The 24,196-nt window shown below is 35.8% G+C and overlaps 1 protein-coding gene across 2 annotated transcripts; it reads left to right on the top strand.

The window, feature by feature from the left end:
* Window positions 1-375: 375 nt before the first annotated feature.
* Window positions 376-23,427, top strand: LOC110459710. Of its 2 annotated transcripts, none has more exons than XM_021512133.1 (13): window positions 376-738; window positions 3,319-3,654; window positions 5,343-5,624; window positions 5,888-6,214; window positions 7,670-7,948; window positions 9,298-9,405; window positions 9,586-9,607; window positions 10,139-10,206; window positions 10,429-10,468; window positions 10,737-10,813; window positions 16,181-16,205; window positions 18,381-18,479; window positions 20,508-23,427. In XM_021512133.1, exons 1-12 carry the CDS (start codon window positions 675-677, stop codon window positions 18,439-18,441), a joined length of 1,689 nt encoding a protein of 562 aa, XP_021367808.1. In that variant the 5' UTR covers window positions 376-674; the 3' UTR covers window positions 18,442-18,479; window positions 20,508-23,427. The 2 variants fall into 2 exon arrangements, with proteins under 2 accessions (XP_021367808.1, XP_021367887.1); XM_021512212.1 differs by having other exon boundaries at window positions 10,447-10,468.
* The last annotated feature ends 769 nt before the right edge of the window (window positions 23,428-24,196 follow it).

The raw sequence follows: 24,196 nt of genomic DNA on the forward strand, positions 1-24,196 counted from the left end.
AAATAAAACAAAATGCCGAATGAAAAGAGACCAAAGTAAACCGAGGGGCTGATTTTGCAGCCTTGCGCCTCAAAAAAAAAGGAAATATTTCCGAAGACGATCACGATTGTATTCGTAATGAGATGAGGTGGGGATTTATCAGTACTGTAGGGTTTTATATTTGCAAGTGTTTAACGTCAAATATATATACATAAAACATATTTTTATCTCAAGGAAACACAAAGTCCGTTCAAAAGTACAGTGACAAGAAAGTAATGATTTAAATGAAACATTGAGCGATCCTTCTTGAGAAACAGGATGTTGATAATAACATTTAAGAGGCACTTGTGTACATGCTGTTTAGTGATATTTTTGTTATTGCTGAATGACCTATGATATATTTACTCGTTCTCAACTCCAGGTATCGCAGCATCGCGGATGTTAACTACATTTTCCAAACTTACTTACATATGGTCAGTTCAACAAAAGTAACAGACTGGAATTTGCATAAGCCTTGATTGTCTCCAACATCATCTAATGTTGGTGACGTCACACAGTTTCGGAAAATTAGCGCACCTCCGCTATATTGTAATGTTGTCAACGTCATAGAATGTTTTCATGTTCTGTAAGGTGATGAGGTGATAGGAACAAATATAACTGAGGTTGAAAATATTGTTTAGTGTTCATGCTTGGTCATGATTATCCATAGGATGGAGATGATTGTGTTTGTGGCCACGATTCTGCCTTGTCTGTGTATGGGTAAGCATGCTTTTTTTTTTTTTATCAAGGGTGATAAATTTAAATAAATAGAGCACGTATGTCTCCCTATGAATTTGTAGTTGCCATTGGGTGCTGCTACAACTGACAATATTCTAATGAATGTATCTACAATGTATTCCTATTGATATTAGTAATACTAACACTATCAGTTATAGTGTGATATGATAGATTTGGTTTTATCACATAATGTACTGTGTTTTTCAGTGAATATACTCATGTCTTATTTTTCCGTATTAACCCATGTAATATGACCTAGCAGCTCTGTGATTGGTTGTAAGTTTCAATTGTGATGTCACGCCTATGACAAGTATATGACGTCACATACTTACGCACTGGAATCAAAATGGCGGCTTTTTACATTTCAAGGTTGCGTGAAAATTGTCGTTTTAATGCCATAAATCTTGATAATGTGATAAAAAGGATCTTACAATCGTTTTAATTTCATATGAAATTTATGAAACTCACCACGAATTTTTCATTTTAGCTCGCCAGAGGCTCGCTAAATTGAAAAAATATTAGACTCGTTTTATAAATTTCATATGAAATGAAAACTCATGTAAGATCCTATATGAATGCCAAGATGCCTTCTGGGCAAATGCAAATTCCATCAATTGCGCGAGTGCTTCATGTTGGAAATGCTTTTGTCAAGTCGGCATTCATGGTGCCTTGGAATACCAAGTTAAAGCAGTTCAATACTTGTATTACAAATGTTCGAAGTCTGTTTATCTGATTGAACATTCAATCACATTTATTTCTTTTCAGCATTAAGTTCAAATAATGGATTTATAGTACATTGTATATGTGTGTTGAATAAACAGAACAGCCATCTGTCCAGGGAGGGTCGGTGTTATCTAACGTGATAATTATGATGTAACAATAATGATGGCGTCAACAATCGGCTTACTACATTTATAGCTTGTATAAATGCCACCTGAATGTGGAAGGGTTATATAGTGGCAATGTCATACGTTGGTAAATTTATAAAACTGTGGTATCTATAGCAACTCTTTATACAGGAGATATATATGGGAAATCAACTTTGAACACTTAAACGAAATATTGCATACACTTATGGCGATATGTCAAGAACTTTTTGAGATATCTGTGTTAATTTAGGTAATATTTTATAAACAATAAACGCATTATATAAATATAATTATTAGGAATCTCTTCATTACGTCATAGCGATCTCGAACTCCAAATGTAATGTTAATCGCCATTAATTCGACTAGCATTAAAACATACCAACTCCTAAATGTAAAAAAATACAAAATAGTCGATTTACATTTGCTATTCTAAACGAATCGATGTCAACAACAATTATCAAAAAATGGTAATAACGCACAATTTGGTTTGAAGAACATCATGTCGAAAATATATTACCTGTTAACAATGGAATGGTAATTAGGCATTGGTTACTGGAAAACATTCGCCCAGTAAAATATTCGCCCTTCCTCCATTCAGTCTATATTTACCCCGTGCTAATTTCGCCATTCACACGATATTACCATATATGTTATGCTGTTAACTTATATTCGCTGTCGTGGTTAATTCGCCCTCCTAGCAGAGGGTGAAAAGGGCAAAAACTTAACTACAGCGAAAACTTCCCGCTATGCAGTATCTCATTTTTGTTTGTTCCTTACTGGCCGACATGTTATATGTTATTTAAAAAATAATATATTTAATAATAAGAGGAAACGCTTTATTTAATAAGATTTACTTTAAGCATAGACTTATTTGACGTAAGACAGTCAATTTTCACACACCTCATATCACTTTTTATCTTTTATCAAATATCTGCCTCAGTTCTACAATGTAGCTGTTATAGTAAAACCTCGATATAATGCCCCTAGTTTAGTCCACCCCTTTACTATCGACATAATATCGATGCGAGGTTTTGCCAAACCGCTTTATAACGCCAACTGTATGATATCGCCAATTCTTGCAGCATAAGGACATTTGAGTTTAACAAATTCGTCAATTAACTATATGAACATGCGTATTGGGACTATTTCAAACTTGTGATAAACCATTTGAGACACTATTAATTAATCATCAACTTGTAGATTTGTAGCATGTATTTTCTGAAAGATAAATACAAAACTGGTTAGTAAGTAAGCTTGTTTTAATTTTATATGGTAGACAATTCCAAATCAGCATATCTACCCTTAGTCTTAGTATTGAAAAATCGTGACCGATTGTTGATTGAAGTTCATGTATATTGATGTATTGTACCACAAATGCCTTGTGTAAGCCTAAATACCGTTTAATAAGGTACAGGTGGGAACGGCGTCCGTCCCAGATCTTTATTATCTTTTGTAAACTAAATAAATGGGTCGTAACCCATGGAATATCGAGGATGACAATTGAAGGATCGTTACCAGTTGTTGATTGAAATCTATGCATGTCAATGTAATGTATCAATAATGCCTTCCGTAGGCCTACACACTGATTAACATGTGACGTATTATAAGTCCGCCCCTGATCTTTTTTATCTTTTATAAACTAAATAAATAGGGTAGCACATTTGTTATTATATTGTGTATTGTATTATAACAGGTCATTCAGACACAAGTGTGCGGTTGACGACGACACATCCTGTCGCAGAGGGAGGATCACTTATTTTGTCGTGTTCGTTGACCAATGACACCTCTACGCACGCCGTGTTTTATTTCAAGAATAGGACAGCCATCGGAACAGTACGGCGTGCGGGATACAGTTGTCAGAATGGTACTACAGGTCAGGCGTGTAACAGGCGGTGTAGCTGTACCCGAGACGGTTCATCCTTCTCCATGAATATATCTAATGTGAATAGATCTTGGAACAAGGCACGTGTCTACTGTCATACCGGCCACATAAGTGTTGCTAGTAACACTACAGAGATAACTGTAACATGTAAGCTTACTTGTCATTTATATTTAATATCTAATGGGGTTGTTTATATAAGACTAAGAGATACTAATTTGAGTTTAACAGGGGTGAATGGAATTACCAACCGGACGTTTCCTCAGAACAACCTGCCTGAGTAGTTGCATGCTAAGTGTTCCATTGTCTGGTCGGTTATCTGGCATGGACGATGTGGCCTCTGATTTAAAGTAAAACAACATTATTAAATAGCAATTATTAAATTAATTATTCCAACATATATCAATAACCTTTCTTGGCCTAGATATTAGCGCGCAGAGGGACTTAAGTGGGAGGAACACGTGTGTATAGACAAAGTGGTGCCAGCGGTGTTTACCTAGGTCTCTTGTTCCTCTTCTTCTTCTCCTTCTTCTTTTTGTTTCTAATCTCCTTATTATGTTTTTGAAAATGTGCAGAACGCATTTCCTCTTCGATTGATCACTACACATAGAAACTTCGGATTCCAGTAATACCGCGACACCTGCATATTTAAACTGGGTATACTTTAAAGTTACACCGTTGGATAACCTACTATTAATATCATTTATACTGTTTATGCATTTGTATTTATCTATAAATATATTTCGCTCTAAAACACAAGTTGACACTTGCGAATGAATGGAGTAATTTTGGGGGACGTTGCTGCGGTCCCCGTTACGTTTGTCCCTGTATGACTAAGACATTACGATTAGACTCCACTCTACCTCCACAAAGTGAACTTTATGTCAACGTCTCGTCTGTTCCGGTGACAATGTCATTCTACAACAAGAATGTTTCTGTTGATGGTTACATGGTAGAGTTACACTTCAGCAAGTTTGAGACAAAACACCAAGGCCGTTATATGCTGTATGTCTGGAATATGTATGATTACTATTACAACTTTGATATAGCTATATCCGGTGAGTACTTTATATTTGTGATATTACTGTAAAAGTGGATATGTTTGCTATTTTGACGTAAAAAAACCCAAAACACAGAAATATCCACACGTGAATATTACTTGATATTGATGACAAATAGAATATTTGGATTTCGGAACTAAGGTCAACACGAACATTTTCAAACCTCAGGCCGTTAAAATGGTCATAACGTGAACATTTTCACACCACAGTCCGTACAAGGTGTCATTACGTGAATAGTTCCACACCACAGTCCGTACAAGGGGACATAACGTGAACATTTCCACACCACGTTCTGTTAAAAGGGTAATCACGAGAACATTTCTACACCACAGTCCGTTTAAAGGGTAATCACGTGAACATTTCCACACCACAGTCCGTTTAAAGGGTAATAACATGAACATTTCCACACCACAGTCCGTTTAAAGGGTAATAACGTGAACATTTCCACACCACAGTCCGTTTAAAGGGTAATAAAGTGAACAATTCCACACCACAGTCCGTTTAAAAGGTAATAACGTGAACATTTCCACACCACAGTCCTTTAAATGGGTCTAGACTGCTGGCTCTAAAAATGCTGAGACACTTTGGGATTTAAATTGGGTATACTTTAAACTTACGCCGTCAGACCCTTACTATTTATATTGTATATACACTTGTATATATCTATCTATAAAATACATTTAACACTCAAACTATGAACGAATGGAGTAATTTTGTAGGACTTTATAACGGTCCCCGTTACGTTTGCCCCGGTATGACTAAGACATTTCTGTTCAGATGGACCTGAAGTGGATCTTGTTTTCGCCAATACTACAGAAAATACAACAAACTTTCATCTGAAATGTACAGCTAGTGGTGAACCTGACCAGTACACATACAGGTGGAGACACACGTTCGGATCTACAGTGATTAGGGTGACGTTTGACAACGTGACGAGTTCAGGGTCTGTTAGTACACTGACCATTCCCAAAGTGACCTACCAGGACATGGGGACGTATAAATGCAAAGCGGACAACGGACACAGGGAAGGAGATGACCGGGGATTTCTGTCAGTGCAGGGTAATACTGCTATTTGTATTCTGAGGAGTTCCTTTTAACTCAAAGTGTTTCCCATTAACATCCAATATAATTACTTTGGTTTACCCTAAACAAATCTCAACTGTACTGCTAATATGTAAGCATACGTTGGAATTTTGAAACAAAAGCTTTTGTTTAATTTACAAAACATGATTTTCTCCAATTACTCGCTGACTTATTTGATTAAAATCTGTATTATTAATTAAGTTTATTAAAAATTGTACGTGTTTGTTTATAAAACGTAGGCAGACCACAAGTAATCGAAGCACAGCAGAGATATGTAACAGAGAAGGACATCTCCCGTGACATCAACATAACCTTTGTCAGCTTTCCTAAACCAGTCAACACGACCATCTTACGATTAGACTCCGCTCTACCTCCTCACAGTGAACTTTATGTCAGCGTCTCGTCTGTTCCTGTGACAATGTCATTCTACAACAAGAATGTTTCTGTTGATGGTTACATGGTAGAGTTACACTTCAGCAAGTTTGAAACGAAACACCAAGGCCGTTATCAGCTGTATGTCTGGAATATGTATGCTTACTATTACAACTTTGATATAGCTATATCCGGTGAGTACTGTAGTTTTGTGATATTACTGTAAAAGTGGAAATGTTGATGGTGTGGATATGTTTGCTACTTTGACGTAAAAAAAAACAAAAACAAAATATAGAAATATTCACACGTAAATATTACATCACATTGATGACAAATAAAATATTTTGGTTTTCAGAACTAAGGTCAACACGAACATTTTCACACAATAGTCCGTTAAAAGGGTTATAACGTGAACATTTTTACACCACTGTCCGTTAAAAAGGTCATTACGTGAATATTTCTAAATCACAGTCCGTTAAAAGGGTCATAACATGAACATTTCTACACCACTGTCCATTACAAGGGTTATACCGCGAACATTTGCACACCACGGTCCGTTAAAAGGGTCTTAACGTGAACATTTTCACACAATATTCCGTAAAAAGGGTCATAACTTGAATATTTCACCACTACAGTCCGTTAAAGGGTCATACCGTGAACATTTCTACAACACAGTCCGCACAAGGGGTCATAACGTGAACATTTCCACACCACAGTCCGTACAAGAGGTTAAACGTGAACATTTCCACACCACAGCCCGTACAAGGGGTTATAACGTGAACACTTTTACACCACAGTCCGTACAAGACATTATAACGTGAACTTTTCCACACAACAGTCCGTACAAGGGGTTATAACGTGAACATTTCCCCACCACGGTCCGCACAAAGGGTCATAACGTGAACATTTCCACACCACGGTCCGTTACAAAGGGTCATAACGTGAACATTTTCACATCACAGTCCGTACAAGGGGTTATAACGTGAACATTTCCACACCACAGCCCGTACAAGGGGTTATAAGGAGAACATTTCCACACCACAGTCCGTACAAGGGGTTATAACGTGAACATGTTTACACCACAGTCCGTACAAGGGGTCATAACGTGAACATTTCCGCACCACAGTCCGTACAAGGGGTCATAACGTGAACATTTCCACACCACAGTCCATACAAGGGGTTATAACGTGAACATTTCCACACCACGTTCCGTTAAAAAGGTCATAACGTGAACATGTTTACACCACAGGCCTTTCAAAAGGTTATAACGTGAACATGTCCACACCACAGTCCGTACAGGGGGTCATAACGTGAACATGTTTACACCAAAGTCCGTACAAGGGGTCATAACGTGAATATTTGCACACCACAGTCCGTCAAATTGGTCATAACGTGAACATTTCCACACCACGGTCCGTTAAAAGGATTATAATTTGAACATTTCCACTTACAAAATGCAGTGTATTTCATTTTTACAGCGAGGTTTTATCACAAATTTAAAACTGCAACAATATTTCATACACGTTTCAATGAAGCAAAATATTTAGCTGCAAATGATGTCATGGTAAAAGGAATGTGGCGCCATGTAATTGGTTTCTTTAATGTTTATTTGAAAACTGTATTCTGCACTAGATTGTTTTGTACTGCAGACAAGCCAGACTCCCCTGCATATCTAATGATAGCGCAAATCACGGACAGCAGCGCCATCATATCGTGGACTCCAATGGACGACAACGGGAATAGTCAAACGTTTACAGTAATTTGCCGAAACAGCAGTGGAATACAGACTAATGTCACCCTTAACCATAGCGTTTCTTCCTACACCGTTAGAAATCTTGACATCTCAACAAAATATCACGTTACCCTTTATGCAAGCAACGTCAAAGGAACCAGTGTTCACGTTACCAGCTCATTTAAGACGAAATCAGGTAAAAAGTTACACACATAATAATAACTCTTCTTTATTTGAAATTAATGTTACCGAATAATATATCACATAGGATGTTCCAGCTGGCTATAACGGATCAGCTTTTACATGCATGTACTTGGTGTCTGATAAACAGTACCTCGCGTTAGTGTTGAGTGTATACAGAGGTAACAGGAATATCAAAGCACTTAACACATACGTATGAGCTTTTAGAAAAAATCAATTGACATCGAATCCTTATGGTATACTGTAACAATAGGATCACATACTATAGAATTAAACAAATGAAATGGGTTTAACTTGATTGGAAGATTATAAAAAAAAATATAGCAAAAAAATCAACCATATAAAAACACAAACAATCAAACAAACAAACAAATCAACCCCACCTTACCCCTACCAAATAAAACAAAATAAAACAAAATGCCGAATAAAAAGAGACCAAAGTAAACCGAGGGGCCGATTTTGCAGCCTTGCGGCTCCATTAAAAAGGCAGGAAAATATGTCCGATGACGATCACGATTGTATTCGTAATTAGAAGAGGTTGGGATATATCAGTACTGTAGGGTTTTATATTTGCAAGTTTCAATGTCAAATATATCACATATTTTTATCTCCCGGACACACAAAGTCCGTTCAGAAGTACAGTGACAAGGAAGTAATGATTTAAAAGAAACATTGAGCGATCCTTCATGAGAAACAGGAGGTTGATAATAACATTTAAGAGCCATTTGTGTACATGCTGTATAGTGAAGTATTTTTTTTATTGCTGAATGACCTATGATAGATTTACTCGTTTTCAACTCGAGTTGTCGCCGCATCTCTTGGCCGACATTTAATCTTTCTTTATGTTTACTTCACTTCTTTTCTGTGAGTTGTTCATAACTATATTGAATGTAAGCGTTATAATTGGATGTAAACTTCATTTTCCAAACTTATTTACGTATGGTCAGTTCAACAAAAGTAACAGCCTGGAATTTGCTTGATTTACTCAACCATCTTCTTATGTTGGTGACGACACACAATTTCGGAAAATTAGCGCACCTCCGCCATATTGTATTGTTGTCAACGTCATAGAATATTTTCCTGGTCTGTAAGGCGATGAGGTGATCTTTTCATGCAGTATACAAAAAATGTATACTTTTTTAACAATGGCTTGAAAAACATGTTAAAGCTATTTCTGAAAAACAGAATTCGAATAAATGTAATTCTGACTGCTGTAACTACTCTATGATCTCTGAATAGTTTAGAAAATATTAATTGACGTAGCATATTTGAATAATTATGGTCTAAAATGTTTGGTTAATTCAATAACTCAATGATTTACCACATTGTTTTCAATGTATTCAGTTCCACAAGATGATGGGGATACTTTGAATTCAACAAGAATAGCCCTCATATGCGTGTCGTCCATTCTTGCTGTTGTGGTGGTTGCGGTGGCCGTTTCTGTTTCAATTTGTGAGTATAATATCAGATACATATACACAATCTAGTGCAGTTTCACGTATTCACAACAAGTAACTTAATGTGTAAACGTACGTCGTATGGGATAGATATAAGAAACAATACTGAAGACCTGTCGACAGGTTAGTCATTACATGTCTAGTGTGTTCAATAGCTTTTTGTCTATCGTTACAGGTATGCGGAAAACTCCTTGGTGGTAAGCACAAGCACTGGGATACGAGGATATTTAGCTACAGTCAGTATGTGGCAGTCATATCATTATAAATGTTCATTTATGAGCAAATAATTAATATTATATCGTATTAAAATGTTAACTCAACGGTGAACTAAGCCATCTATAAATGAAGAACTTGTCGTCGACATTCAGTGATATTACCACTATTGCACTGTTACATAAAGGTCCATATGTCACTAGTGAAGTGTCGGTGACTGGTAAGGTATGTACTCAGTCACCTTCATCGGACAAATGACCGATGAAGCGTATGCACAATACGGTATGATATATTTATGGGTTGGCAATTAAATCGCAATCTATTCGGTCACGCTTTAACCTTTTGTGCACTTTTGCATTTTTTTTCGAAATAACGATTCCATCGAAAAAAGATGGACACACCAAGTGAAACACACTGTAGCTGGTCATTGATATATGACATCATCTCAGCCTTCGTCTGGATTCAAAACTTTCTCTGTCTGAATGTCTTGCATACATATATTTTCCATTGTACAGCGTTAAGAAAGACGACACAAGGATACAACACGTGGCTGAAACAAGGCAGCATTCCGGACGAGACAATAGTTAGTAAACTCTAATATTTCCTATTGTTTCAAAAAACAAAACGTTGCTAATTAATTCCTAGTGTCAGATGTAAAATAAATAAAATAAAAAACGTTAATCGATAAAAGAGGGAAAATAACAAAGAATAAAAAGGTTCTAACATTATTCAAATATTTGTTATTCAAATGAACGTATGTATTATTTATTTAAAATAAAAGTTATTTTGTTGTTTTTATTCAAAGATAACTGTTTACTGACAGGTGCGGTCAACGAAAGCAATCAGTAAGTATTTGTTTGCTTTATATATATATTGTTTCATGTTGAAAAGTTAACTTTTAAAATGCCTTTTGTTAAGTTAAGATTGTATGGGAACATATATAGTTCTTACGAAATCAAATAATCCCGATAAAGTCAACTGTAGGAAGTTAAATGGTGATATTTACGATACAACAAAACACATCTGTTATGTACAAATGTTTATGTCCAGTACTTTCAGTATACACAGATGTCTTTCTACTATATCTTTATGTAATATCATTCTAATCTACAGAAGGCTGTCGATCTATGAAGCTCTGAATCTTGACAATAGGAGTTCACCTGCAATATATGAAGACACTCACGGGCAAGGTAGGTTATTTACTTACTCTGAATGCTTTTTGCTTTTGTGCATTCTTTTGTCCTTGTGCACGAACTGAATCTCGCAATTTTCAATGCTAGCAAGTACCTTTGGAAATCTTCACCGACTTTTTTACTATTGTATAAATCTTCACGTCCAAAACAATCAGACAAAAACCTTTTTTTCTTCGTTGTGGTTTTTGATAAATTATGAATAGACCGATGGAATTGTCCATAACTAAGTGGTGGGAGAGATTTCGGCTGGCCTTGTAGACACGTTAGTCTAGCGGTAGGACGCCGGGCTTGTGACCGGAGGGTTTCGGGTTCGAGTCACGTCTCGGCACTGTGTTATATCCTTGAACAAGATACTTTACTCCGCTTGTTTCAGTCTACTTAGCTGTAAATGAGTACGTGGTTGGGCAGTGCAAGAATTGTAGAATGCTAGCCGTGAGGGCCGAAATTGCCGCACTAGCTGTATGCTCCCCAGGGAGTTGAGACAGATATTGGCTGGTTGCAAAGACCCTATAAGCACGGATAATAATCTGTGAACCGCTTTGAGACGACCGTATGCGACGTCATTACATCAGCACAATTACATCCCTGTTTCGGAACCTCTACCAAACTGCATCAGTAAACTTCCAGCTATAGGTACGTTCTAAAACACGCCATCATGTTGCCGTCTTGCTTGGAGCAGGAGACATCTCTGATGTATAAGACGGGATTTAGCTTGTCTCAGACGAGTCTCAGTTCGATTAAGACATAAGTGACGGCATCTCCTTAGAGTACCGTCGCATTGCAAAGCGTTTCTATGACAATTATGTCGTAGAACGTCGCCTATCGTTGAATGTAATGTGATAGTCGGGTCATCTTTACGGGGATTACCAGAACGACTCTTGTAGTCCTTTTTAACAATTTAACCGGTGCTCGCCACCGCGATGAGGTCGTGCAAACCAACGTCATTCCGTTCGTGTAACAACATCACATAACGCTGCATTGTGACAACGCTAGAGCAACCGCGTTGTAACTGATGTTTTGACCCATGTTGCCCAGGCCTGTTGTATCACTGGACCTTTCGCAAATTAAGCACATAATGGACGAGCTGCAAAAAGTAGGCTACGTCATCTGCAAAATTAGCCAGTGATGTAAGCTGTATTGTCACTTAAGTCAGTTCGCATCTGCAACGGCTTTCTCGGGCATTTGTTTCAGTAATCTTGTTGGATTCATGTATCGTCGGTGCAATTCCTGTATTAATGCGCACGGTGGACATTCCCTGAATTGACGTTGTGAACTAGCTCATTATACACTTCGAGTTTGTTGTACCCTTGCGATAAAATGAGTGTTTTTTCCTAACAAATTGATTTTTGATGCTATATGTTTTTTATTACTTTGAAATAAATTGTCACTTTACGTGTTGCCGTTATAGTTATATTCGGTCACGAATCCATACTTAATCCGTTTTAAACGAACTGAGGATGAATGATGTCCACACGGTGACCGCACGATGATCGCTCGCTAGTCTGACGCTGAATGAACACATGACGACCGATAAGGCTTGTTTTACTGTTCGGCGCAAACGCAGCTAGAACGTCCGCTAACGGCCGATCACATATGCCTTGCCGATCGAACGGACGGTCGATGAGGCCGCTTAACCTTTACCATTTGGTCATATAACACTTATAGCTAACTTATTCAATCTGCTAAACCGCGGTATAATCTTATTCCTCGTATAAACCAGATAATAAGATTTAAATCCTTATTTATTTGATTACTACCGGCAGAATCTAAGAATTAACGCATTTCAAGCATAAGTGCCATCACAATGTATGTTTATGAATAACTGTTTTAGAATTTTACAATATAATCACCAACAGTTATCTATAGATACGTAAATATATATAAAAATTTTTTTAGTATGAAACATCAATTGACAAATGAAGACATCAGTGTTTTACTTTTTTCCGAGAAGGAAACCAACTGTTAATGTCTGTATTAGGTATATTCAACGTAACTTAATTAACAGACAGTAACAGACAGTTTAACACAGGTAACACACCTATTTATCTTACCTGTGAATAAGCACGTACATGTTAGCTTATTAACTATTACTCTTACCTGTGAATAAGTAGGTACATGTAAGCTTATTACCAATTACTCTTACATGTGAATGCCGTCGCCAAAGAACATTTATGATCATACCTCCTACAAACACGGGTATGTTTGCCCATTTAATGGTAGAAAGACAGTTTAATCAGAATAACTGTGTTTCACCTATGTTTACCTATTGTTGGTAACGCGTCTGTGTATGGTAATATTTGTGCTGATATGACATGGAAAAAATGCGTTTTAATATAGATCCAAGATTTTGTGATGATGAGTAGCGCACCATTTTTCTTCTAGTTTTAAAGTTGTTATTTCATGCAAACTAAAAACCCTTGAACATGAACACAGAATGAATGAAAGGTCAAAAAGAGCGATTAATGAAAATTGAAATAACGTGTTTCATAATTGTTGTGAAATGAATAAAAGAGGTATGATGTGTAATGTACTTACACTTCTTTCAGTTCCAGCATTGCCACGGTGTGAAAATAAAGATTACTGACTACTTACATTTGGTAGCTCTGTTTCTAAAAATAGTAATATAAAGGTTAGATGAACAGGATCAATTTGTTTAAGATATTAAATCTTGAAACCCGATAAACAAGACTAATAATATTAATTATATCGTAAGAAACAAGTTCCGCAGCTTACGCACACGTAGTTGGTTTACCTTTGTATATTATACAGCAGAAGGGTTATTTTCTGAAATATTACATTCGTTCCACTAATCTCAAACACATGCAATCTAAAATTATAAAAAATAAAAAATAAAATAACAGATTATTAGCAGTTCATGTTTTTGTGCAAGATGAAGATTAAGATCAACATCCCCTAAACGTGCTGTTTGTCAAAAAACGCATTTTTTTCTGATTACGTTTCTGAAGATATATGCTAGATCCATTAGATGCTGTCATTTGCCACACAGAAACTACTGTTTTAATTTTATTATTCGTTACGGTTAGATCGAAACAGGAACAAGAACGCCATACTTCTTTATATTTATGAAAATGAACATGACGTCAGAAACCGTTTAGACGTCAGTTAGAAGCAGTTTACTTCAACTCAATGTTTTTTTAATCTGCAACACTGTTCATTTCCCATCGTGTTTTATGGTTTTATGACACAATATGAAATTGTTTGCTCATTATAATTATTAGCGTATCAGTACGTGCTGTGTTAAACTGTCTCTTATTTTATTAATCTACTTTTTTAATCTCATCTTATTTCATCAACATTTTCTGTAAAAATATACATATTCGGATACACCTTAATTATTTACACACAAACAACTTAATTATTTACTTTACAATACAAAAATGATGTGTTTCGTTTAGATAAAATCTCGATTATCTTAATCGAAATTATTTTCAATGGTGTGGATCAATAATTGTATGTTTGGTTGATGGGGGTCTAGTCCCACCTGGGAGTAAGAGGGTCTGATACTTCCAGTGCTTTACAAATCACATGAATCACATCACATGAGCCGAATTTTCATCATATTAAAATGTACTTTTCTATATTAAATCATACTGATTGTTGACGGGATATTCACTTGATACAGTTCAGGATAAATATGTATGAGGAAATTAAATCTGGAAATCGATAGTACTTTACGGACATGGTACGATCTTTACAATTAAATAGTACGAACATCCTGATACTTATTGATACATGTATGTACGGCATTGACATTTTTCGCTCAGAGTTAAATGCAGTGTAAAACTGTGTTTTAATGTTCGTAACAAATTTTATAGATGTTTTATAGATGTTTGGTGAACTTAAATTCATATTTTACATATTGTATTTAATACCAAATTTATTGACTCGATCTCATGTATGTCTTACATCTTACTACAGAGTACATTGACTCTGTGACTATATTACTTAAATTCGTAGTTTGTATAATAAAGTTATCAAGATATGGTTCAATAAACATTACTTTGGTTTTATTTCTAAATCGTTAACTATTTTAAGCACGTTATTAATTGATAGGATGGCCTAACATAAGCGTACATGTAAATTGGCTGAAAACTTTGGGTAATTTTGGATAGTGGTTAAAATTTTTCTAATGTTGATCTTTAGTCTCCAAAAGATTAATCTCTGCACATCAGGATTGGCCCAAACATAGGGACATGGTCGGCAGGAACACACTCACCACGGGTCGGAAACTAAACAAGCCACGCCACTTTTTCTTTTCTAACTTTACAGTAACTAATTATCATGTGGTACACAGGTCGTAAAAATGACAACAGATATATAAAATGAAGGAACTTATTGGGTTTCCTTGTAACGAATGGTAATATAAATGGGCGATTTTCTCTCATATGTTACAAGCCAGGATAATGTCGGTGAGTTTCACACACATTACAACCAAATTACCACCACTCAAAATATTAGTCAGAGCAAATTATCAGTATCACCTTAATGGAAGCCTTGATAGCTTAACGTATATATATTTAGAGAGAGAGAGAGTTTATGTATGGGTATTAATCAATTATTTATAAAACATGCAGTTAAAAGGTTTAATGATCCAGTTACCTGTAATATTGAAGTGTTCACTTATATATTATGCAATTACTTTCCTTATGTTATTTGATATTATGTAACACATTTTGATATATCAGAGTGCATATACACGTAACTTGAAAATAATCAAATGTTGCTGTATCCTTAACTACAGATAATTGTACTTGTACATAAGCTTTATTAAAAGGTTATGGCTTCACCTATAATTCAACCTTAACTTTAGGCTACACTGCCCCACAAAATTACAACAAACAAATGCTGGCCAAACATGTTGATATATCACAGTGTTACAAGTACCAGCAGGAAAAACATATTAATCTAATATTGTTCATTTTTGAAAGAAAAATATTTTACCTGTATACGGAAACTATTAATGCTTTGCTGTAATTAAGGCCTAACCTGGTCTCCTCTGGTAAAATAAATATCATCTGAAAGCCCTGTGAGCAAAAAGACAATCGGGGGAAACACCGCTCGATACGGTTAGACCGCTAAAGCCGATCCAGCCGAAAGAGACGAACGCAATACGAACGACACGCGCTGGTCAAACAGAGCCCGAATATTACCAGGTGGATGCTTGCCCGTAATTATAACTGTATAGTTTAATAAGGTTTTACCTTAGCACAGTTTTTAGTTACGATGGAATACCAATACGTGTATATAAAAAGGTTAAAAAGTACAATTATGTCGTCCATAGTTTTAAAATCGATCATATCATATACAGACAGTGAACACGTCGTCGTTGTTTTCTTTCCACAGGTCAGCAACCATCTGGCGATGCCAGGTAAATATAAACACCATTTTTTTTTTTTTTTTTTTTTTTTTTTTTAATACAGTTTCGTTTTTGTTGTAAGCTAACTATATATCAGAGTGGATGCCGTGATTACAAATGTGTACATAACTGGGTCTGATGTTTTCGTAATGTTTAAATCAAGGAGGAATCAATACATGTGAACGTAACGAGTTACTCAGATATAAAAGTTGTATACTTCTAGGTAGTTCTGGTTCTGGATCCATGGATCCAACCCCGGAGACTTAGTCACTTGGAAATTACTTTAAAACAATTCAAACTCCATCCAATAACCATATAGCAATCGCCATGGATAATCTCATAAATAAGGTACCAGGATCGGTGTTGGGGTATCCCCCACCCCTCACACTTAACTAACTATATAATTTCACCATCATTCTACTGACAGTAAAATTATCGACGTTAACAACAGATAGGAACCATGCCCTCACTATTTATTATTAAATGAAATTACGGGAAACAGATATTTACCAGGAACCAAAACCATAATAAGATGACATATTATAAGAAGAATTCACATAAAGATATAATGCGGACTATATACAGGATGAATAGTTGACATATAATGTTCTATATTATAACACAATATGTATTACTTAAAACAAGATTGATCGGCGGCAACAATTCCGGATCAATCGCGTAAGCTCTTTTATTTTCATTTAAAAAGTTTCATTTATTTTCGATCTTGATATGATCTTTGTTTTACCACTACAGCTTTTGCTAAAAAAATGTCAGTGATATAATTGGAATAGGCATACTGCATAATTAACTGAACAAAATATATATAGTGATTTATATCTAAATATTGCGGTAATTGTCGTCTGCACATTGAGATCAGATGAGTTTTAGATACAATGTACACTGCCCTTGGCAAATGACGATAATTTACCTACTGGTATGGAAGGATTGTATCAGTTGGATTTTAATGATCAACCAATCATTGTTTGTTTGATTCAGGACTCAAAAAAATATCTTAAAAATGTGTGAATTCCTTTCTTATTGATCTTCAAACTCAATTATTTGCGCAGAAATCCCGGTGATCTGTTTTCTGTCTTTTGTACTATTTAGTATATAATTATGAAAACAAAATATAACGTAAAAAGATTGATTTTATAAATCGAAAAAAACCCCAATAGTTTTACATGAAACAAGATAATGATGAATTTAAATGCAAAAATGGGTCATTTTCACGATGAGCGTTAGACATACAGATGTAACAGCAAATATAAAACTTGATAATTGATACAGTACTCAAAAATTGAGAATTACACTGCACCGCGTAGATGTTTCGTCTCTCCGGGACTCATCGGTGATGTTAAGGGCCAGAAAGGAAGAAATTCAAATCGGTCTGTTTTAACAGAAGGAGAGTTGTATAAAACCCACTAATTATATGAAGTTTAGAATTAAGAGCGCTTCTGGTTAATAACAAGTTCCTTATTTGTATAGTGTTTATATTGTGAACGATTCCACTACTCAAAAGATGGAACTGTGTCATCAATCTAACGACAAACCTCTGCCAATTCGCCAAAAGAGTCAAGATTGCATGCGAAATTTGTATTGTAAACAGTTTGAATAAAGATGTCCTGCTTTTTTGCATGTACGATTAATCTGATAACGGTCCGATTAAAGACAAAAAATGTTCATTTGTAGCTCTTATTGGATTCCAAATACCAAAAACAGCTAGGATTTATATCATTCTAATTTTACGTTGTGGAATTTCACTGAATTACTTTAAAGTACATATATACACAAAACATTCAAATATCATGACTTAGCAATCGTTTGTTTCGTAGCAACATATTAGATCGCTCTGCTATTGAAACATTGTAAACTACTTGAATTCATTTATGTTTGTTTCGCTTAATTCAACACTGACCTTGAGGTTGTAACGGTAAATGCTATTGTTTATATCAATAATGCATATGAACTCTTGATGAAATCATAAGTAAGAAGAAGAAAAAAGAAACTACTTCTTTAATTCATTTCATCATATGTATGCCTGATTATATTACGTGCCAAAAAGTGTTCATACAATATACAATCTGACCTACAAACCTGATTTTGGTTCATTGACCAGCATGTCACTATTACAGGAAAAGACGTTTTAACTATTGATAATTAATTGCATTGTTTTTAACCTATTTTCAGTGATGGACATCCCTTTGGGGTTCATGGAAATGACACAGAATCACATGTGTATGAAAACTAGTGAAGATACAGTAATGATGGTTCAGAGTTTCTGATATGGTATGTATTCAATATAATAGATCCAATTATCAATTATGAAAAATGGTTTTTGAAACAAACATTCCTTTGTCAATCAATATATTTAGATATGAGTGTTCTAAATAGGACGGATAAGCACTTAACAGTTATACTAGTGTCTTCAGCGCTTTGAGTTAGCTAAGAGTTGATTATTAATTTCCATGGGATATTATGTGTGACAGGAAGTGTCATACATGTAATTATTAAATATCCATGTCTCAAAAGAATCCTTTGTACCTAGACACTTTGATTCGTTAACTATCTTAGTACGTGGTCAAGGTCATGGCTGTAGGTAGCAGTTGAATGTCAGGTGTGCTCCAGATTAATTATACCCCGCGTCAACGAAGTCGGAGGTATATAGTGCTGCTTCGTCCGTCTGTGCGTCCTTCCGTCCGAAAGGTTTCCGGAGTATATATCCCGTACTATTTCACCTACGGTTATGAATCTTGGTGTGTGGGTACATGCATGGAAGGCGGTGTTGTCGCGTGCCATATGTAAGTAACTGTGACTTCTATCGTGACCTCTGACCTACATAATGTCGTCAGAAAGGTTTCCGGAGCATATCTCCCGTACTATTTCACCTACGGTTATGAATATTGGTTTGTGGGTACATGCATGGAAGGCGGTGTTGTCGCGTACCATATGTAGGTCACCGTAACTTTTACCGTGACCTCTGACCTACGTAACGTGAAACGTGCAGCATATATACTCTTCACTTGATTCTTCCAATCCACATGCTCATCACTCACACCAATTCATGATCATTCAAAGCGGGGGTATTCGAGTTACATCTAGTCTATTTTTACCTCGGTTAGACAACTTTGTGATGCATCCAGGAAACAACTTTTCAATTTTGGAGAAGGTTGTGAAATGTTTTGGTGCTGAAACTGTGCAGAAATTTTACTAATTTAATGAAGACAGAGAGTATTAATCACCTACTATTTCTATTATGATGTGAGTATTAATCCTGGCCCGGCCGTTACATGTAACACCTGTTTCTTACCTGTGAGACAAACTGATCCCTATATTACTTGTATAGCATGTCCACAAGTATATCATACTGCTTGTCTGGACACTGCTATGGACTCTGATTTACATTGTCGTATAGAATTGATCTGTGATCAGTGTGTTTGTATATCATGTCCACAAGTATATCATACTGCTTGTCTGGACACTGCTTTGGACTCTGATTTACATTGTCGTATATAATTGATCTGTGATCAGTGTGTTAATGTTCTCTCAGCACTTTTTTTTACCAATCACTCAATGACTTATTGAAAACAATTCCAAATGGGCTAAAATGTGCCCATATCAACATTCAAAGCGAATGAATAAAATAGAGTATCTAAAGATATTACTCTTATTCTTGCCATATCAGATAGTAAACTCAATGCAGTCATCGATGATTCAGAGATTGCAATCCGAGGTTACAACGTTTCCAGAAAAGATCGTACCCGACACGGGGGCGGCGTCCTCGTCTACGTGGGAGGCACAGTGTTAGTCCGTAAGGACGTCACGTGTGTTTCGTAAGACCTTGGAATGGTTGTCCTTAAACTTTAGATGGAAAACAGCTCCCCTATAACTTGTGTTTCTGTCTATAGACCCCCCCCCCCTAGTCAGACTGTTCAGTGGTTTGAGTTAGTCGATCAATTTGTGGATAAACTCTTGAGGTGGTCCAGTCATTCTAATGTAGATCAGCAAGTCACCTACCCGACACGAAAAACAATAGATACATGTACTGTAATAGTTCACGTGCACAGCACACTAACTTTCCATGTAAAAGTGCGGGAGTGTTACCACAAGGTATTAGTGATCGTCACCTTATCTTTGCCATTCATAAGCTGAGACAAAACAAAATATCAAACGGACATGCTTCAATTAAATTTAGGAATTTCAAAAAACTAGACTCCGATTTGTTTGCGAAAAACATGAACCAGGTTTTTGGGTCCATTTTAGAAATTTTCGACGAAGCCTTGCACACATTTAATGAACTTTTCTTTTAATTTGTAGGCAAACATCTACCTTTTCAAGGAAAAACGTGTTAGTCCAAAGACAAGACCATGAATCAATGATGATCTTTTGAGTGAAATTTTGTACCGAGATTTTCCAGGGTATTTAAACCAGAAGCTGACTAGCAGTCGTTTCGCGCATCTCGTAATCGCGTCCTTACCAAGATTACACGTGCAAAGCGAGACTTCTTAGACGATGCTTTCCTGGAATGCCCGAAAAATTCAAAGGAAATGTGTAAGAGGATTAAAACATTTCTTCCCAATTCAAAATCATCTCTTCCTTCGAGAGTCAAAGTCAATGACAATGACGTTAAAAATGACTATGATATTTCAAATTGTTTCGATACATGTCTTAGTACTATTGGCTGTAAAAATCTGCAACCAAGTTTGACGACAGCCTTACCCATGTTGATTTATTTGATACTTTTAACAAGTTTGTTTTCGCCCATGTAAACAATGAATTTGTATGTAAACAAATCAAACTCCTTTATGATAGCCAAGCTTCTGGCCTAGATGGTATTTCTGTTAAGTTACTGAAATCGGCTTGCGAGGCTGTAATTAATCCACTTGTTTGTATTTTTAATGTATCTATCAATTCATGTTCATTTCCAAAAGAATTGAAACTGCAAAAGTTTCTCTACTGTGTAAGTCTGGTCATAGGACTGATGTCAACAATTACATGCCTTTCTACTTTCTGTTTTACCTATTGTAAGTACGTTACTTGAGTGACACGCGCATGATTATCTCTATACGTGTCTCTGTGATAACAGTCTGTTGAGTGACAGTCAGTTTGGGTTTCGTCCAGATCACTCTACTGAGTCGGCACTTATCAGCTTATTTGAAAAGTAGTTTAAGAATATAGACGAAGGTAAACTTACAGGTGTCATGTTCCTTGATCTAAGCAAGGCATTTGACACGGTGAGCCACCATGTGCTTCTTCACAAACTCAAATATTAAAGACTGTCAGATATGTGTCTTAGATTCTTTTCATCATACCTTAAGGATAGACACCCATGTGTAAATTGTAAAGGTAAATTGTCCAAGTTTGTACCTGTGACAATTGGTGTTCCTCAAGGATTCATCCTTGGACCCATGATTTTTTATACTTTATATGAGGACAACAGCAAACATATCCATCATTGTTTTGTCACCACGCTAATAATACCTCACAAGATGTAGTGGGACTAATGTAAACGATATTGAATTTAGTCTGTTAGAGGATCGTAAGCGTACAGTCAATTAAAGTCAAAACTAACTAAGTTTTAACCTGAATAAGACCCAATGTATTATGATTGACCCATCCCAAAAGCTACATGTATCAACGGCGAGAAAACTGAAACTCGAGATCAACGGTCATGTCATTGAAACTGTACATAGTGCCAAACTTCTTGGTGTTATTATTGATGAATGTTTGAGCTTGAAAAAACATATATAACATGTATGTCAGAAAATATCCAAGAAGGCTGGTGTTTTTAAACGTGTAAGACCATTTATGTCCATCTATCTGTATGACAAAAAAGTGTACCATAGCATTGTTTTACCGCACTTCCTATACTGTTCTGTGTCATGGTGTACTCCATTTAATATGGAATATTTAAACAAACTGTGTATGCTTCAAAAACGGGCAGCAAGAGTAGTTCTTTTACAACTGTTAAGGTGACTCCCATTGCTGAAATTTGATGATTTTAGGAATGCTGATTTTTGTAAAAGATTTGACATGGCCAAACTGTACCTGTTCTAAATGAAAATGTTAGCTATTTTCTACAGTTTTCACCAGAACTATGGCAAAAAACTTGATGCGAAAAAATGTAGAACAACTTAGTATAAAAGATGTTTGAGTTACTCTGTAAGTATTTTATGGATCAATTTCGAAAGCTCACTGATCTTTTTTTTTTTTATCTATTATAGTGTTTTTTTAAGCCAAAAGTTTTTATATATGTGAGCATTTTAAGGACAAATTTAAAAAGCTTACTCCACAATTTTACGTAGTTTGTGTCTTTAAAAAGGAATACCTGCAGATAATGTTTTAGATGAGACGAATAGTTTTATACTTTAGCTTGTCAGGATCTGCACATGAGATATTGCTATCATTTATGTATACTGTATATGTCATTGTATGTAGCATGCTCATCTCCATCGTAAATAGTGTACTTTAGGGCCATATTGTAAATGTAAATCTAAATATGTAACTATGTCTAAATAACATATTTCATTATTATTATTATTATCATGCCCTTTAAAGACCACAGAAGTTCGTAGGGCGTAAATCACAAACAAACCAAAGCAAACATTTCGTAAAAGATGAAAAGTGTTAAATCCAACTTAAGATTTTATTTTTTCAGCATTTTCTCTGTTAAATAAATTGTTTGTTAAAAGCGTGCTGTGTTCACACCAGTTTTAATAAGATAAAATTAGTAAACAACTTTCTTTTAATTATCATTTTTATTATTTTGTTGTTTGCTTTGTGGTTTTATTTTAGATAAAACAACGTAAACTATGTTTCAGTTCCGATTGTGTTCTTTATAGATCTTCAGAGGATCGTCTAGTGTTTTTTACAGAATTTACGAGAGAAAATAAATAATGGTGATTTCCGGTTCATCCACAGTAAACATAAAAGTGTTCAAAAAGTATAAGTATAGTTCAATCGGCAGGTAGAAATTCCATCTGTTGTGTTCAGAAATTACATTAATGCATGTTAAATTACATAAATAATGTTTTTGGTTAATTGAAGAAGTATTCCTCTCAAAACGAAGAGCGCTCTAAACAATTAAGTTCTCTTGAAGGCGACCGATAAATTGCAATTCTTTATCCTTGTAAAATATGTATTTGATGTTTGTCACATTTGCATATAATTTGATATTGTACATATTTTTTTCCAGAAGGCATATGCTTCATCCTTGACTAAATAAATGCTATATTTTGAAGTCATTTCTGAGAATTGTTGCTGTTCTCTTTGAGGAAAAATATATAGTTGACGTCACTTTACAAAAACAACCATAACTATAATATGGTTGTATTTCAATTCCGTCCCGAAATCTTTTTTGCATTTTTAAGGTAAGGCATTGCCATGAGTTAGTATGACTGTCTTCGTGTTATACTTATTGTTTACTTACAATATAATCAACAAGGGACGGTCTACTACTAAGCTGTATGATAAGCGGGGCAACAGGATCAACAATGGACGGTCTACTACAACAAGGGACGGTCTACTACTCAGCTGTATGATAAGCGGGGGAACATGATCAACAAGGGACGGTCTACTAATCAGCTGTGTGATAAGCGGGGCAACATGATCAACGAGGGACGGTCTACTACTCAGCTGTATGATAAGCGGGGAAACATGATCAACGAGGGACGGTCTACTACTCAGCTGTATGATAAGCGGGGCAACGTGATCAACAAGGGACGGTCTACTACTAAGCTATATGATAAGCTGGAAAACAGGATCAACAAGGGACGTCCTACTACTAAGCTGTATGATAAGCGGGAAAACAGGATCAACAAGGGACGGTCTACTACTCAGGTGTATGATAAGCGGGGCAACATGATCAACAAGGGAAGGTCTACTAATCAGCTGTATGATAAGCGGGGCAACATGATCAACGAGGGACGGTCTACTACTCAGCTGTATGATAAGCGGAGCAACATGATCAACAAGGGACGGTTTACTACTCAGCTGTATGATAAGCG

Source organism: Mizuhopecten yessoensis, unplaced genomic scaffold (assembly GCF_002113885.1).
Source record: "Mizuhopecten yessoensis strain PY_sf001 unplaced genomic scaffold, ASM211388v2 scaffold197, whole genome shotgun sequence".
Taxonomy (NCBI): Eukaryota; Metazoa; Mollusca; class Bivalvia; order Pectinida; family Pectinidae; genus Mizuhopecten; species Mizuhopecten yessoensis.

What these genes read in the sequence shown, in the direction of transcription:
- LOC110459710 (XM_021512133.1), top strand. Translation starts at nt 675, where the DNA reads ATGATTATCCATAGGATGGAGATGATTGTGTTTGTGGCCACGATTCTG. An exon ending in GGCCGTTTCTGTTTCAATTT is followed by an intron (nt 9,406 to 9,585) that starts GTGAGTATAATA and finishes CTATCGTTACAG; the next exon opens with GTATGCGGAAAACTCCTTGG. An exon ending in TGAAGACACTCACGGGCAAG is followed by an intron (nt 10,814 to 16,180) that starts GTAGGTTATTTA and finishes TTCTTTCCACAG; the next exon opens with GTCAGCAACCATCTGGCGAT.